At 43.4% G+C, this 18003-nt stretch overlaps 1 protein-coding gene across 5 annotated transcripts in view; it reads right to left on the bottom strand.

Annotated features, from left to right (window-relative positions):
• The window catches only part of ERC2 (ELKS/RAB6-interacting/CAST family member 2), an 882521-nt gene that overhangs the window by 183452 nt on the left and 681066 nt on the right, over nucleotides 1-18003 (bottom strand). For all 5 annotated transcript variants that reach the window (XM_070390793.1, XM_070390792.1, XM_070390791.1 and 2 more), the window contains one exon: nucleotides 2006-2137. In XM_070390793.1, the coding sequence (XP_070246894.1) occupies nucleotides 2006-2137 (132 nt within the window). The remainder of the gene's footprint in view (nucleotides 1-2005; nucleotides 2138-18003) is intronic.

Here is an 18003-nt window from a genome sequence, read left to right on the forward strand (position 1 = left end):
TCTGCCCTATGACAACCGCTCGTCTCAATGGACAAACATAAAAGGGTCAACCAAGCAGACAAGTACTCTAGTTTCTGATTAAAGACCTCTGGAAAAGTAGCAAGAGATAACTTTTGTAAGAAAAAGCATTCTTAAGGCAGATAAATTTGATCTGGTACCCTGCTGGTAGCAGGACATGTTAACATACATGTCTCCATGATGAAACAAGCCTGTTTGCTATCCCACCAGGTCCTTGTGCAATCAACTCCCCCAGTTTGGCTCTAAATTCTTCTTTATGCCCCTATGGTGCTTTCTATTCCTGTCTCTCTGGGCGGGGGGTGGAGTGGGGGTCGGTGGGGGAGCCCACGTGGCCTTTTCGCACCAATAAAACCTCACACTCACCCTTCATAGGGGAAGGTTGAGGAGCAAAGTGTAGAGACCAGGAATGAGAATGAAGAGATGTGGTTAGCAGGATGCCAGTTATACTGGGGCAAGTGAGGGTGGTGGTGGTTGTGAGGGATGGGAAATGAATAAATAAAACCAAAGCAAACTAAAACCACAGTCATACAAGATAATGACAGAAAAATAATATCCCTTTCCACTTTGCTGATCTCCAAATTGAGAACCATCTCTAGCTAATGACATGCACTGGCGCCTTTCTGTACTTGGCCTCAGAAACTGACAAGGCCTGTGTGTGAACACCTTCTGCAGGTGTTCTGAAAAAGACATTCCGAAGTAACCCACCAGCAGACACTGAGCCAGCAATAGGCTGTGTATCTACGGAAGAAGAAAGGAGGGGAGGAAAGAACATGCATAACATAAACAAGAACAGACAAAACCTTGAGGTGTCTGAGGGCAAATGGTTCCCAGTACAAGGGTGGGGCCAACCTTGGATTGGGGTTAGGGGACCTCCCTGTTGGAGCTACCTCACTACAAGCCCTAGGGAGCCCTTTATATGTTGTAAACTATACAAATGGCTCCCCCTGGAGTTGTGCTCCTGGTAAAATATCTTGGACACTTGTAATCTTAACTTCTCTTTTGGGATGCGAGTGGTATGAGGTGAGAATAAAACAGAGCCATCTGAAAAACCCCCACAAAGCTTTGGGAGCATATTAAGCATCCTTTCCTCCAACAAACAATTAAAACCCTCTTCGCACAGGTCATTCCAACAAGTCCATCCCTCACATATTCAAAAATACATAACAAAGGCATTCACACTTGTTGAGATGCTTCTATCCCATTACCTCTGCCTCCATCCCTCTTGAAATTACCATTTAAGTTATTACCAGGATCATAAAGGAAAGGTCCTAATACAATCAAGGCAGAAATACTGCTAATATTGACTCTATCATCCTGCATCAAATTTAATCATTTCCATGAAACTCACCTTCAAGAGTTTTAATACTAAATGCTGTAAATGGTTTTTGCATTTGGTGGGTGAATGTAAAATAGTTTAAAAATCACAGGAGACTCTTGTATTTGTCAATCCATCTTTTCACTTGCTTTACTGAGTCAAGGGAGAAGACGGGGTCCAAGTCAAAGAAATCAGACCCCGTGACGTCACTGGTTGAAGTGCAAGCAACACAGATTTCTCTTCATGTCATTTCACCCCACTGCTACTTGGCATCACTAAGGAATTTTCTAGGAAACTGCTCAGCAAACTCAAGGCCTCTCTGGTTGCCGAGCTCATGGGAACAAAGTGCTTTCTCTTAAAACTGAAAAAGACATTCCGAAGTAACCCACCAGTAGATACGAAGCTGGCAACAGGCTGCTTGTCTATGAAAGAAGAAAGGAGGGCAGGCAAGAAAACGCATAACATAAACAAGAACAGACAAAACCTTGAGGAGGAAGGAGAAAGGAAAACATTTAGATTCCTTGAGTGATGGAAATAAATACCAAAGCTATTAGTTTCAGTTCAAAGAACGTATCACTTTATGCTGTTTATTATTTCTCGAGGATGATTTATTTTATCTTAAAATATCCAAAGGGGAGAAGGGGTCCTGGAGGTAAGTGCAAGGGAACTGACCTGGTCGGGAGAGGGCCTGTGATTAGAATGCTGCGACCTCCCAGGAGACCGGTGGTGGTGGTGGTGGTGGTGGTGGTGGTAGTGGTGATCCTCGTCGTAGTTGTCCGCCATCAGCTTCATCCTGTTCTGGGTCTGTGCAGAGCAAAAGCCGGGGAAGACTCTGTCAGCAGCGAGAAGCCCAGCCAAAGACACCCGGGGCATCATTATAGCACCTAGAGGGCTCCCTTTGCTCCTAATCCACAAGTTTTCATTTGTAGGCACATTGAGACTTAAAAAGGAATGCAAAAACGCTTTGGTGAAAGAGGCTTTGCCACACCCTTGATGCTGCCTGGTCCTTGGATCTGCATTTGTAGATGTAACTGTACTTTCCCACATGGTTTAAAGGGGGAAAGGATGAACTCGTCCAAAGGTGCTTTGTTTTATGTTGTCAAGGGATCACAGAGACCCAGAGTAAGCTTGCCACCACAGACTGCCAACAATCACATCCTACGCTCTAGAGCAAGCAAGACAAGGAAGCCCTGCATGAAAAGATGGGAGAGGACCGGGTGGAGACACGGAGCCACAGACAAACAATGGTCTTGAGAGACAAGGCAGGAAATCCACTCAAGAGCTGCCAAACGCAAAAATACTAATGGAGATGGTTTGTTGCTACGATGACTTCTGCCGAAAAAGAGCACTCTGTGGAGGCGGGGGGAAATTGGGCAAAAGGACCACAGTTGATGGAGAAGAACTGACCACTGTAATTTACTCCCCACTATGATTGGCACAGGAGGCAAGCCACAGGTGTCACAGTGAAACCTCCAGGGCCATAGAATTGTTTTATTGTCTTGTTTCACTATGCAGGGCAATAACATACCAGCGATGAATTGACCTAACAGGGTCACAGAATCTAGAAAAATGCCTAAAAGGCAGATAAAAATATCCAACCCAGAAAGCTTACAAAGATGGGTTTAGAGATAAGACTAACTGGATTCAAGTCCTGCTGCACTTCTCTGTTGGTTTATTTGAGTTAACTATTTCTAAGACTCAATTTCCTCAACCCTAAAATGGGAGGGAGAGTGCCGCCCTCTCTATGATGAACTTGGCACAATAGGGACTTGCGAAAAAGGCAAATGCTGTTATTATTATTGTTGTTGTTGTTTTCTGTAAGGCACTTCTTTTTTTAAAAAAATATTTTTTTTATTGCTCTTTACAGAGAGAGAGGAAGGGAGAGGGAGAGAAAGAGAGAAACAACCACCAGCTGCCTCCTGCCTGTTTCCACTGGGGATGGAGCCCATCACCCCGGCATGTGCCCTGACTGGGAATCGAACCAGCAACCATTAGGTGCATATGATGACGCCCAAGCAACTGAGCCACACTGGCCAGGGCACCACTTCTCCTTCTTGATCCGTGTTTCCTTTGCCTGAGACACCTCCCACAGACATCTTCCCTCACCTCTAACTTGTGTGTCTGGCTAACTCATAGCCTTTTCCTGAACCCAACCTTGAGGCCAGGTGATGTGTGCCTCCTACTTATCACCACTCTGTACCCACAGACTTATCTATTCATCTGTTGGTAGACTCGAGGCTGTTTCTCTCGTCTGCCTCTCCCCAGAATCCAGCCCAGGATCTACACAGTGTAGATATCCTATGCCGTTGCTGTAATGCCTGGCTGAAGGGAAGAAGGGAGCATGACTCTGAGGGATGCTGCCACTCTAGAGGCAAGCTGCACCCTTGTTTCAGCCAGAGGAGGTCACTGAGGGGGAGGCTCTCTCATGAATCACCTAACAATCTCACTGGTAGCTTGAGATGACGACCAGCCATCAGCACTTTAAGAGAGCTGGACGTCAGAGGTTGGCAGAACTGCCAACTAGTGGGAATTTTATTATGTGATATAAATAATGCTCTGATAATAATTCTGGACCTCACACAGTGTATTCTTGTAGTTTTTTCCACCCACAATCTAACTTACCCTCAAAACTTTCCTGGGACATATTATTACTCTCTTCCTCTGCAGCTAGAAAATCAAGGCATCGATTTCAGCCCCCAGAGCCTCTTTCTTGACATAGGGCTTGGAGGTTTTCTGGGCCCTCCAATTCTGAATCGTTAGGCTTTTCCCCTTGCCCTGCTGTTAGCAAAAATGGCAAACAGCTGAACAGGTAGAAACCGCTTCCCATAAATGTTTCGATTCTGTTAAGTCTTGGAAACACCTCACATCCCAGTTCTACCTGCCAAAGAATGTCTCATGATTCACGCATTCCAGTTTTTTTAAATGTGTAGAATATTTGAATGGCCCCAGAGTAGATGTAAAAAAATGCATTATATGGATGAAATTAATAAAATTAGAGGGAAAGATCCACCTAACAATTAAATTGGAAATCCCAGGCAACCTTTGGCAGCTGATAGCATGTCTGTCCTTCACTCACCCACCTACAGTATCAGAAGACCCAATGGACAAGGCACGTCTTGTGAGAAATACTAGTAGAAGGTCAGTTGCCAACTAAGTCCTGAGCTCTCCCAGATCTCCCTTATTTGGCCAACCCTGGTACAGGAGATGCTGAAATTCAGCGTTCACACCTAAAATTCCAATATTGTCAGGAGCCTGTTACTTTTGAACTTGTGAACTAATAAATCTGGAATTGTGTCTTCCAATGGAATTCTGGGGCCTAAAGGGAGCTATAAGACCTGCTCTGGCCAATAAGGAAGGGACCTGCCCAAGAATGAACGATGGAGCCTAAATGAACAAATAATAATGGCTATTGTAAATATCATAATGTTCTTATCCTTTGGGGAAGCTCCTGTGATTTTATGAGATTATTTTCTTACCAGTGACAAGCCTAAAGTTCCCTACCTTTGAACTGTATCCCATAAAAGAATGTACAAGCTAAACAAGATGCTATATGCAGCCCTAAATGTGTCTGCTGAAATGAGGTGTTGGAGAGTAGGCATGTCATGGGATAAAGACTGTAAATGAATGATGTCATCTTTCCAATTTGGTGCTGAAATATAAATAAACCACATTGTTCATGTGAATACCAGATCTGGGGGAAATGTACACAGAGCAATTGTGAGCGGAAGAGGCTTCTTTTGATTAGTCTGGGCTGAAAGAGAAGAGTGTGAAACGGAGATGAAAAATGAGAGTTTGGCCTGATACTCTAGACTACTTTTATTTATCTTCCTTGTAACATATCCCCTAAACTGTGAGCGATTTCTTACAGGCTGGTTGCTAGTTTTTCTTCTGTAACAAAGTTTGACCAATCCTGCTTGCTTAATTGTCAGATTAGAAATGAAGTTCCTTTAATTTTTTAAATCTACACTCCCTTCTTCATACTATCCAACTGTACTTGTTTCCTAACACACCAAGAATGGTCAGGAAGGATAGGAAGCCATGAATAAGACTCCCTAAAGGCTGATGGGGGGGGAGAGGGGACACTGAAGAAAATTGTAGCAAGCTTTGGACCAAGGATATTATTCATTCAAATAACTTCAGACACGTTTACTGGGTGAGTCCATGCATAATGGTTCATATCCCTGTAGCCATCAGCTAACACGAGGTGCCTACCACAAAGCTTTAAACAGTAAATCTGGGCAGTCACAATTGCATTCCCAGGAAAACTAATATAAAGTTGGAGAGGGTAGCTTCCCCCTGCTCTGCACTTGGGAACTCATGGACTCACTTAGCAATCCACTGAAGCCCGTTTTTATTTCCTTTCCAGTGTCTACCAAATGGCTGACCTGACACGTTTGCTTTTGGCTAACTGTGTTTTATTGGTTTTACGATATTATGTCATGGCTGCTGAGACCAATCTAATCAGATTTCATTTTCTACTTCCCTTTTCTTCCAGGCACCACCTTATTTCTCCAGGGCAATAGGATCCTAACAGCTCTCCTGCTGTACTCTTGCTTTCCATCGAGCACAATCTGGAGCCAGAGTGACCTCAGACCCACTGACTCCCTGGCTTCAAGCTCCTCACAGGCTCCCACGGCCTCAGGAAAAGAGCCCAGCTCCTCCGCAGCTTACAAGGCTCTTGGGGGGTGACTGCCGTTCACTTCCCAGCCTCACCACTCATCCCCTCTCCCAGGCCCTGGGACATGTGGTCTCTGTTCCGTCATGTTGTCATCCCCTACCTTCACCTGAATTATATCCTTCAGTTCTTCTGCTCTTAGCTTCGACACCATCACTTCCAGCAATGCCTTCCCCAAGCCTGCCTCGAAAGGGAGTGAGTGCTCATCCACTGCCCTCCCAGAATCCTGTGCCCTCCTTCAACCTCTCACTCCTCACAGCACTTACCTCAATGAATGGTAAATAATCATGTGCTTTCTTGGCTTCCTCCACCACTAGGTTGAAAATTTCTCGAGGCAAACACTACGCCGAATTACTCTCATACTCAACACCTAACCCAGAGTCCGGTGTATTAGTAGTAATAAGTGTGTGTTGAATATATGTAGGAATGGATGAAGGAATGAATGGAAAGGGCATAGACTACTTTGGAACAAATGAAAGAAAAAATACACAATTAGGGTCTATGATGGGCCAGTTGACTATGTAACCCCCCATGTAATAGTTTAACTTTCCCTGTTGTATATTTGTTTTTGGTTGTTGTTGTTCTTAGACATGGGGAGAGCAATATAAATGTTCTTTTTCAAGAAATATTCCATTCTTTAGTAAAATGGATCCAGTGAGATACTCCATGATGTCCCCAGTTTCTTGCCTCATTAATAATGAAGGGTTTGGAGGTGTTATGGGGTTCATTTCCTTACTATACCCTAGCTTTTGAAAGAGCAGGGGCCGCAGGAACACTTTTGTTAGCATCAAAGTCAACCATGGAAAACTGAAACTTTCTCCATTAACGAAAATGCTGATGAACACCATCTGTGAAAAGGTGCCATATATTCCATTTCTCTTGACATTTCTGAAGAGTTTATCCAAGGAGCCCTTGAAACAAAATGAAAATCCTTGATTGACTAGTAATAGACTCAATAGCTTAATGGCAATATGTAGCTATAAAAGTGTAATATTAAAACTGCCTTTAAAATATTTTAGCAAGGTGGCAATAACAAACTATGCTTTGATCAGTCATCTGGATCAAGTTAACAATAAAACCTTCATGAATGTGGTTTTAAATAAGAAAAAAATATGAGATCTGTTGCTATGGGATATGGAGATAATATCATACAATAGCAATTACACTTTATTCTATCAGATTTTCTTTTCTCCCTCTTTCCAGAAATATCCAAAATAGTCCAGAACTATTCTACTGATTTTATTTTTGCTAATTCAGAGCAAGGTCAACAGTTCTTATCTCTGAGTAAAAGATGGAGAAACCAGATAACAAGCGACAATGAGGAAGGGAGGGATTTCCTGAACATCACCAGGCCCACAGGGCAATGAATCATAACAGAGTGGGCCTGGGTTCCAATGCTTGGGTCACTCTTGGAGGATGAAGTGGGAGGATAAAGCAGCTATCAGGAGAATATGCCGCATTGGGGACTATATGAGAGTAAGAATCACTAATTGAAAAGATTCTACTGAGGACACTGCGCAGAAATTCATTCAACACTCACTGAACTTCCGAAACCACAAAGACAAGTGCAATTTGTGCCAGGCTAAGGGCTTGACCAGTATGCTTTCGTCAAATCCTTGCCTTTGAGGTAGCCATTCTTATGAGGAAACCAAACCCATGATTGCTCAGCTAGTAAGTTAAAGGATAGGACTTAAATCCAGGTTTCTGACTGCACAGTCCTACAGTGTGATATGAATTATCAGAGCACTGACTACAACACAATATGGGAAGGAAATCAAGAGGGAAGGGACTGGTTTGCATCAGGGGTGGGGGATGTCTGGCCCACGGGCCGTATAAGGCCCACAAAAGCATTTGGTCTGGCCCTGCCAAGGCAACAGTAGGCGGGACTCGAAATTCAATAAATGTAGGAGCTTTTTTGATAGCAACATAAATTTATATTAAGTGAATTATAGTAAGCAAATGATGTTGTAAATATCCAAATGGCCCTTAGCAGTAAAAGGGTTCCTCACCCCTAGTTTACATGAATGTCTAGAGGCAGGAGGAATCCCCTCCTCACTGAGGACAGGGGAATCCAATAAGTCTCCATGGGTCAGGTGCCCCGTGAGCTAAGATTTGAAAGTTGGCGTGGATATGGGTATAAGAAAAAGTGGGCCGGGGAGATGTCATGGTAAACTCACTTTCTAATTGCCTTGAAAGGAAACCCAGGTCAATATGGTGTGTGTGTGTGTGTGTGTGTGTGTGTGTGTACCTACACTGCTTTCTTCATTGCTTTATTGGATGTGGAAAGAGCAGAAAACATATTTGAGATAATTCACTTTCTTATTTCTCAAAAGCACTTATAAACTTGGGTCATTTTGGAAGGATTTTAGGACAGCCATAGCCATATACTCATATGCTCACACTTGTCAAACTATGACATTTCTGGGAAAAATGCACCAGTCTCTTGACATTTATGCTTTCACAGATATCTACACAATCCACTGCTTTTGCATCAGCCCCATTTCAAAAATTAATCTGACCTCTCCCAACTCAGTCAGCCGATCAGTCCTACAACCAAACAGAACATTGATGAAACTCTGCCTCCCAGCTTTGTTGAAGGCACCTCCCTTAGTCCTTATTTATAGACAGAAAATTAGTAGGTCACCAAGGAGGGTTCAGCTGCTATTTTTGTACCTACTCTTTATGTAGCCTTATTTTATTTTAATTGTTACAGAGAATGTCAGTGCCTCTCCACAGCCCCTTGTTCTACCCTGGAGGCCACCTGCAGCTTGAACAGAGACTCTCAGATGTGCTGCTGTCTTCCCATCTCAGCACCCTGAATCTCCCTCTGCCTGAGGTCTTCCTCTAGCCACAGGTGCAGGCTTGGCCAGGGAACAGGGCAGACCAGAAGTGTTGGGGAGCTCACGTCCTCAGAACAACCCTTGATCTGTGAGGGAGGGAGGTAAGGAATAAATAACAAGCATCCTCGCTCCTACTGGGAAAGCGCTACAGTGTGATCTGGAATGTCCCAGTAGGTCCTCAGCAGGGTGCAGGCCTATTGGTGATAACAGAAACCTGCCCACAGTGTTCCTTTTTTTAACCTTTTCCCTTCCCTGTCTCACTTCTCCATTTTTTCACCATGCTTCTTAGGACCACTACCCAAATAAACCACCTGGTCCAAATTGTTGTCTCTGGATTTGTTTTTGTGGGAATCCCAGCTCAAACCCTTGTTGAATGATGGACAAGCTTGTGCCTAACTTTTGTATTGAACTAACGTTCCTGTGACTACCAGGCCTTTCCATGCTCAGCTCTTGAGATTTCCCATCACCTCCGGATACCGATCTCTCCTTAGGGAAGTGACACAGGCCTGGCCCTAATTCTTTTTCTGCCAAATATTCACTCTGAGACTCAGAATGAACCACTTTTCCATGAGCCTCTGTCCCTGGAACAGAGGTAAATGGGAGAGGTAGGGTAGAGTGTCTTTAGCATGAACCAAACTCCATATGGATAGATACTGGTCTGCTGTTCTTATTCCTGACTTCAAATTTTGTGGAGGTTTCCTTCCTTCCTTCCTTCCTTCCTTCCTTCCTTCCTTCCTTCCTTCCTTCCTTCCTTCCCTTTCTCCTTTCTTTCTTTCTTTCTTTCTTTCTTTCTTTCTTTCTTTCTTTCCTTCCTTCCTTCCTTCCTTCCTTCCTTCCTTCCTTTCTCTCTCTCTCTCTCTCTCTCTCTCTCTCTCTCTCTCTCTCTCTTTCTTTCTCTCTCTCTCTCTCTCTCTCTTTTTCTTTCTTTCTTTCTTTCTTTCTTTCTTTCTTTCTTTCTTTCTTTCTTTCTTCCTTTTTCTGATAAAATCAGGGGAAAGAAATTTTTCTGGTAAACAACTTCCTGCTGCCACTTTAGAAACCTGAGGAATTCCACAAGGGGTGATGGACAACACCTGTCACCAGGGGCATCACCACGTCTCTTGTGCGATCAGCCAGCGCAAACTGGGGGGGGGGGGGGGGGGGGGGGGTTATTAATAGAGAGAAGTCTATGTACTCTGCTGATTAGTGTGGAGATTAGGATCTCGAATAGTGGCAGAATGAAGACTGGCACTGTGAGAGGGAGCAACCTGCAAACATCAACGATAACAACCAATGCTTGCCTAGCCCTTCATCCTGTCATCTCGGGGAGTCAGTCCCACCAACCCTGTGATGTAGGCTGGAGAGGGCTATCGTCAGAATCTTTAATAGCTGCTATGACAGAGGCAGAAACTCCTAAGAACCAAGAGTGACTCAAAAATATCTGCCCTGAATATCAGCCCTACACAGAGGCTGTTATTATCCCCACTGTAGAGATGAAGACACTGAGGCTTGGAAAGACTAAGAAACTTGCCAAAGATCACACTCCTGGCAGATTTGGGACTATCATTCTAAAGCTTCCTAATTAACTACTGTACCCTGCTGCTCAGATCCATAAAGACTAACCCCTCATAAAAAAAAATTAAGATTGATCTGGAAATGGGCCCCGGCGCTCTGGACAGTGACCCCAATTGGAGCTGAGAAGAGAATCAGCTCACTTTGATTTTAAAATGCCATGTGAAAAGGATGGAACTCAGACACATTATAAATCTTGATCAGATCCCAAGGGAGTCGAAGTTGGTGACCTCTCCTAATACAAACTCAATCGTCATTACTGCCATCCACATTAATTTTGAATGCTCCAACCAACGAGACAGTTTCGAACACATCAGCAATCAGACAAACAAGGACTTTCTAACATCCCGCACACCTCATGATGGTGGGGTCTGGGGGAAGGGAAGGCCCCAGAAGTTTCCACCCCAAAGTTACTCAGCTAAGCACAGGTCTGTTTAATTAAGTAGTGGGCAGCACATGCTATACTTAGCTTTTAAACACTTGTAAAGTCCTCTTCATTCATTTATCTTACTTGTCACTGACAAGCTCTTCAAGGACTGTAACAGTATGCAGAGCATGAAGAGCCTGAGTAAACAACACATATTTTATGTGGAGTCTAAACTGTTTCAACTCAGAGAGTCAATAGCTGGTCTCTGAAAATGTCCCAGACTCTCTCAACAACCGATGGTGCGTTCTGAGCATGGTTTATGAGGAGCTTCTTTAGAAATGGAGCTTCAAAATCAAATCCCAATTTTTTAACTAAAAGGGGGAAAAAAAGAAAGGAAACGGGGGGAGGTCAGAAGATAGGAAAGGAGGGGCTTAGGGAGGGAGGAAAAAGAAGAAAAAAGGAAAGAGAGGAGGTAAGAGTTCAGCCGGCATGGATCAGTGGTTAAGCATAGACCTGTGAATCAAGAGGTCATGGTTCGATTCCCAATCAAGGCACATGGCCAGGTAGTAGGCCCAATCCCCAGTGTGGGGCATGCATGAGGTAGCCAATCAATGATTCTCATTATTGATGTTTTTCTCTCTCTCTCTGTCTCCCTTCCTTTCTGAAATCAATAAAAACATTTTTTTTAAGAGAGGAGGTAAGAAGGAAAAAGAGAAGGCTGTTTGTAAGCATTGGAATTCAGCTCTAAAACTGGGCTGACAAGGGAAGGAAAGTTCTTCATTCATTCCATTGGTACCTTCAACAAATGTTTACTACACTGGCCTAGCCAGAGCTGGTATCACCAAATCATCTCCTCAGACAATGAATTAAAACAAAACAAAACAAAACAAAACACCGCAGGGTATGGCCTAACAGAATGGGCTGCTGGACACTGACAGTGTGGATGCCTACTCAACGGAGAACTTAAAGCAGTTGGCAGCCCAGCAGCACCTCAGGAAGGGACACAGAGAGTCATGGCTAGGAAGAGAAGTGTCCATATACCTGGACTGATTCACAGGGAGTAAGCCCACTTTTAATAGCTATGGATTGACTGTGCAATGTATTTGAATAAATTAGAACGAGCACATCTGAGCATGCATAGAAAGTATGTCATAGGGCATGGAAAGCATCATGATGGTGGTTCTCAAAATGACGGAAGCTTGAGACACTCATCAGAAGGAAAGAGCTAAGCAACTGGGAATGGCCTTGCAAACAGCAGAGACCAGACATTCAGAGCAGCCCAGGGAGAATGAATGGGCCTGAGCTGGAACTGTCCGAGGCCGGGAGGAGGTTCTCCCTCTGGGGCTGCGACCTCAGCACGGAAATGGGGCCAGTGAAACCTGGGCCTGCTCCCAGTTCTGAAGCTGAGTGGAAGGGCACAAATCCAAGACCTCCTCGGCACCTCACCTCCCTCAAAACAAACAAATGACAACAAAAGCGGGAGAGACAGGAGGGTGTGAGCAATGCAAAACATGTGGTGGGGCTGCTGGCCCTGCAGCGCACTGAGAGAACCCCAGGGAGAGGGGCGGTGAGACCATGAGCGGAGGTTTGGCAGGAAGGAGGGGGCCTGGCAGCTGGGGGAGTGAGAGGCAGACAGGAGAGACAGCGAGGGCCCTGGACAGAGAACAAACCCCTCTCCCAGCTGCTTTCACACTTGGGTGAAACAATTGGAGAAAATGTAAACACCCTCATTAGTCGTTTTCCAATCAGTTGAAAAACAAATGGGAAGAGAGAAATGGCAGTGGAGTGTCCCAAATACCAAATCTATGAAACATTCCCCCAGGCGTCTGTCTACCTTCTCCTTGGGCTGCTGGCCGTGCTGCCCTCCCTGTGTTTGGATTTCTATGCCTTTACTGGCTTTAAATGGGATAACCCAGAACCAGTTCAGTTCTACAGGGAAGGAAAGTCTGCCCACATATTCCACTCTGGATAGAAGAACTCCATGAACCCTCCGGAGACACACAAACAAGACAGATATATCATTTACCACCACTTCTCCTGTGAAAACTCACCCCAAGAAGAGGCAAAGTGGGACTCTTGGGCGTGGGGAGCTGACAGAAATCCAAGTGTCAGAAAGGATGAAATTACATTCGAATTCCATCTGGAAATGCCCAGTGTGTTGAATCACACTGCTTTTTCACCCCTTCCCAACATACCAGATTAAATTCATCAATGGATACACATTGCAAATCAATTTCTCTTGGTTACCTGCTTAAGGTAAAATCCAAAAAGCCTCATTTTCTATGACCCTGCAGTTGAAACAGTGTTAAGTACAAAACATCCACATGTATTTACATTTGAATCTGCACAAAAACAGATATGAAATATGTTTCTTCAGAGCACTAGGAGATGTTGAGGTGATTTTCTCAAAGACTCCTGAGGATTTCAGGGACTCTCTCAAGTCTCTCTCCTACAAATGAGGATTGGCTAGAATGACCCAGATGCACACCCTGTTGGTTCTAGGCCACACCTTAAAACAATGAATCCAAGCTCCCTATTTCACAGGAGAGCCTGAGGCTCCAAGGGGCTGAAGGTTGGTCACAAACCCAAGAGAAAGGCCCAGATACCTGCCTATGAGTCAGGTCCGGCCCTCCCCTGCCCCTGGCTGTCTTCCCATTTGATTGGCATGCGAAGACAAGTCCACCTGCCCACGACCAGGAACACCAAGCCCACCTCATGTCTTTCACATTGCATTCCAAAGCACTGTGGTATTCATTTCCATCTTGCAGTCTGAACAGCATCAAACACCTAATCATTTTGGTCTCAATGCCTACAGATAAGTTACGGAATTTTCCATTTTCTTTCAGATAGGAGCCTTGGTTCTCTACCAGAAGTACTGATTTAACTTTATGTTTCTTCTTCTATCTATAACACCAATAAGTTTTTCATTCTAAAAAGCATACATCCTATCTATGAAATATTAAATAGTACAAAATACTTTATTTAATAAAAAAGTTATTCTCTTTCCTTCCATCCCAATAGCCACTCTCATTGTTAAGATTTTCTCCCAGTCTTTCTGGAAAATTTTATGCATAGTGCAAGCACACACACACACACACACACACACACACACAAAACCTTTAAAAATGAAATGTCTAATATGTCTCAGACATCTTTCCATATCAAGATCCTGTTTGACTACCTCATTTTTAATGGATGCATATTATTCCAGTCTACGCATATATTCTCATTATTTATAAGTCTGATGTACTAAAATAGTAGGCAGGAAACTTTGTTTATTTTTTTAATTGATTTTAGAGAGAGAGAGGAAGAGAGAAAGAAATTTTTTTTTTTTATTGATTTGTTGTTCCACTTATTTATGCATTCATTGGCTGATGTGCCCTCACTGGGGATTGAACCCACAACCTTGGCATATCGGGGTGATGCTCTAACCAGCTGAACTAACTGGCCAGGGCCTCTTTGTTTATTTTGTTCAAAGATGTATCCCAAGCACCTAAAACATTGTCTGGCACATAGTTAATGTCTACTGAATGAATGAATGAGTGAATGAATGATGGACACTTAGGTCATTTCCAATTTTTCATTATTCCAACAATGCTTCAGAGAACACTTTCCCAAAGGAAAGCTTTGACTGTCCTCCTGAACTTGTTTTCATCAAGGATGGATGCTTAAACATATAATAGCTGTTTCTATAATGTGCTAAATAAAGAGATTTGGGAGAGTTCCCTGGATAGAGTATACATATTTTAAACTTTGAAAGATATCACCAAATTTCCCTTCAAAAATGTTGGCCAACTTCCAGTCTGCACCTCTTCCCTTATACTGTGCCAACACGGAGTCTATTCAAATTCTTTAATCTTCAAAAATCCGATACATGGAATACTGCAACCCATTCACATTTCCCCAATTATAATTTGAGACTGAGCATCTTTTCAGTCATTTATTGGCCATTTCCATTTCACTATCTGTGAATCTCCTTTAATGTCCTTTAGTCCATCTGGGAGGGGGAAGGCGTGGGAGGTTTTTTCTTACTGTGCGTGAGAATAATTGTATAGATAGAGAGAGCAGTGAGCTGCTTTGGGGAAGAGAAGAACCTGAGTAAAAGTGGGAAGAGAGCAAGTAAAAGCAGGCTAAGTGGAAACAGGAAACTGTGCACAGACTGGATAGATTTGAAGAGTCCTCGATCAATGGAACACATTAACATGTGAAATGTCACTGCCGCGGGAGAGAGAAAGAGAGAAGCAGGAGCTCGTTGGTGTGCTGCGATGCAACAGAGCCAGCCCTTTCCTTTGGTGCCACAGCCCTAGCAGGTGGTGGTTATAGGTGAACCATTAGCAGGAGAAGTAAAATTATGCTTTACTTCTCTGCAAAAGATTTCCGTTGTTTTTCAAAGCCTGGGTCTTTCATGGGAAAGTATTGAGCCTGTAAATGCCACCCAACATGCGTGTGTTGGTGGAAAGAACCTCGTCCAGCCTTCTTACCTAAACAGGACTTCCTGTGCAGCTGTCCTGGTGGACGCCTTATCACAGGAGAAGGAAAATGTAACCGCTTATGAGACATGCATTAAACGGCCCTGACTGACATATTTTGAGCTTTGGCTGCAGTCTCAGTCTACCTGTCCTAATGCTGCCTTGTGGAGGTGCCCAGGTTTTGAGACATTTAGGTACAGCTATGCCCATGATCTTGAGCTTATCTAGCCTGCCATTGTAACCTCTTGGCTGGTCATTCTCCACTTCTCCTAGTCCCCGCTCTGGGCCCCATCACATATGGGGTCATCGCAATGTGTCAGGGCTTCTCTTAGAGAATAATTCCCTAAACACGGTCTGAATGCAAATCTTTACATGTATCCTTCCCTGCACTAAACACAACTTTACAATAATTAATATACTCCACCCTGCATTGATTTCTTAGCATCTGCTGTGCCTCAATGACTCCTTGTTAGATATTCAATTAATTAAACATAACCTGGTGGCTAGTTTCCCAGCCATTCACACACACAATCACACACACACACACACACACACACACACACACACAAACACACCAGAATTTTAATTTTAAGTATAAGCTTCATTCTTTTTCTTACTGCATATTTACTTTAGACTTATCCTAACTAAATTTGGGTTTATAGTTCCATTCTGCTGAGGTATTTCTCAGTTCTAATGATGTCTCCCATTGTTTTATAACCTCAGCTTTGAAGCATCACACTTTCTAAGGCTGCATATACAGTTGACCTTTGAACAACACGGGTTTGAACTGCATGGGTTCACTTATATGCCGATTTCCCCCGTAAATATACAGGCATCCCTCCATATCTCTGGGTTTGGTATCCATGAATTCAAACCAACTGAGAATCAAAAAGAGTGTTTTCTGTTTACCAGGATACAGAGGGTCAGCTGAATGCATCATTCTACACCATTTTATACAAGGGACTTCAGCATCCTCACGTCTTGTTATTTTGGGGGTCCTGGAACCAATACCCTGTGGATACTGAGGGACAGATGTGGCTAAGTTTTTAGGGGAGCTAAAGGTTCTACACAAATTTTCTACTGCCCTCGGGTCGGCACCACTAACATCTGTGTGGTTCAACTGTAATCGGGTCTGTGCTCATTCTTGAAGGACAGAGCACAGTGCCTCTGGCAACCTCCCCAAGAGGGGACAGGATTCCCTAGTCAACCTGCTAGGATGGAGGTGTTCAATCCACTACAAACCCATCTTGCTGAACCACCATTCAGTCCAAATCTCTCTATTTGGTAAAATAAAATGAATAAAAAATAGGTGTGTGTGTGTGTGAATTGTTGTGTCAGATGCCTAGCTGAAGCCCTGGTGCCTGTGCCTCTGCCGGCCATCCCCTGCTCTGCCCTACATTAACCTTATGAAAAGACAAAGTGAGCTCAGCATTACTTAATTTTAGTGAACAAATAAAGGATCTCGGCAATTGCTGATTTTATTGCAGCTTCATGAATGCACTTGTTGCTTAGACATTTAGAGGCAAAGTTCCGGAGGCAGGTAAAATTCAGAAAAGCTACGAAAACGGAAAGTTAATTTCCCTATTCTTCAGATGCTTTCATCCTGTTGGCAGGATGGTGAACTGGAATACGTTTTCTCAAGGACAATTTGGCACTATGTACTAAAACTCAAACTATGCACGCCCTGGGGTCCAGCAACCTCCTCCTGAAAAGAAAGCTGGACCGGTACACAGGGATGAAAAAGATAAAAAGACATTCACTGGGATGCCGATCCCAGTAGCAATAATGAGAAGTAAATAAAATGTCCATACATCTGGATTTTATTTAACAAGTTACTGAATATCCATTATTCATATAAATAGAATCCTCAGAAGCCATTTGAGAGTGATAGATATTCTGCCCTGGCTGGGTGGCTCAGTTGGTTGGGCATCGACCAAGAAGGTTGCCAGTTTGATTCCCAGTCAGGGCACATGCCCAGGCTGCGAGCATGATCTCCAGTAGGGGGTGTGTAGGAGGCAGCAGATTGATGTTTCACTCTAACATTGATATTTTTCTCTCTCTCCCTCTCCCTCTCCCTTCCTCTCTCCTGAAAAAAAAATCTTAAAAAAAAGAGTGATGGATATTTATATTTATTAAAAGGAAAAAGTATCACATATGTAGATGAATTCCTGGAAGTAGTAGATGATAGTAAAACAACATGTTCCTACAAAATAATATAAATATCTACATAAACATATATATATAAATATCTCTATACTAGTACATACATAAATGTATACATGCGTACGTGAATATGTGAGGAAGGCCCAGAAAGATAAACACAAAATGTTGATGGTTATTGCTGGGTGCTTGGATTTCATGGAATTTATATTCTCCTTTATTCCTTTCCACATTTCTTGAATAGTCAATAAAAGAAAATAATAACAAAATAATAAAAATGTTCTTGGCTCCATATACAAAAATGCTGAGCTACTAGTACAGATTATTTCTGAAATTAGAAGGAAATGGTGTTGAAATCCTTTCAGTTCAGGGCAGAGACTCCTGAGACTGGCCTTGGTGTGCTTGGACTCCCTTGGTCTTTCCTGTTGACCTGCAGCAGCCCAGGATTAAACGAACCCTGCTTTAAGGCCACAGCTCTCCTCCCTCCAGCTTGATCCTCTAAAGTCCTTGTTACTCTGAACAATCAGCATCAACAATCTCCCTCTAGCCTAGCGAGCTCACACAGTAACTTCTTCCTCCAGAAGAGGCAGTTAACAAACCTGGGCCTT

This window comes from Myotis yumanensis, unplaced genomic scaffold (assembly GCF_028538775.1).
Source record: "Myotis yumanensis isolate MYYU_CA2020_CCGP unplaced genomic scaffold, mMyoYum1.0.hap1 SCAF_14, whole genome shotgun sequence".
Taxonomy (NCBI): Eukaryota; Metazoa; Chordata; class Mammalia; order Chiroptera; family Vespertilionidae; genus Myotis; species Myotis yumanensis.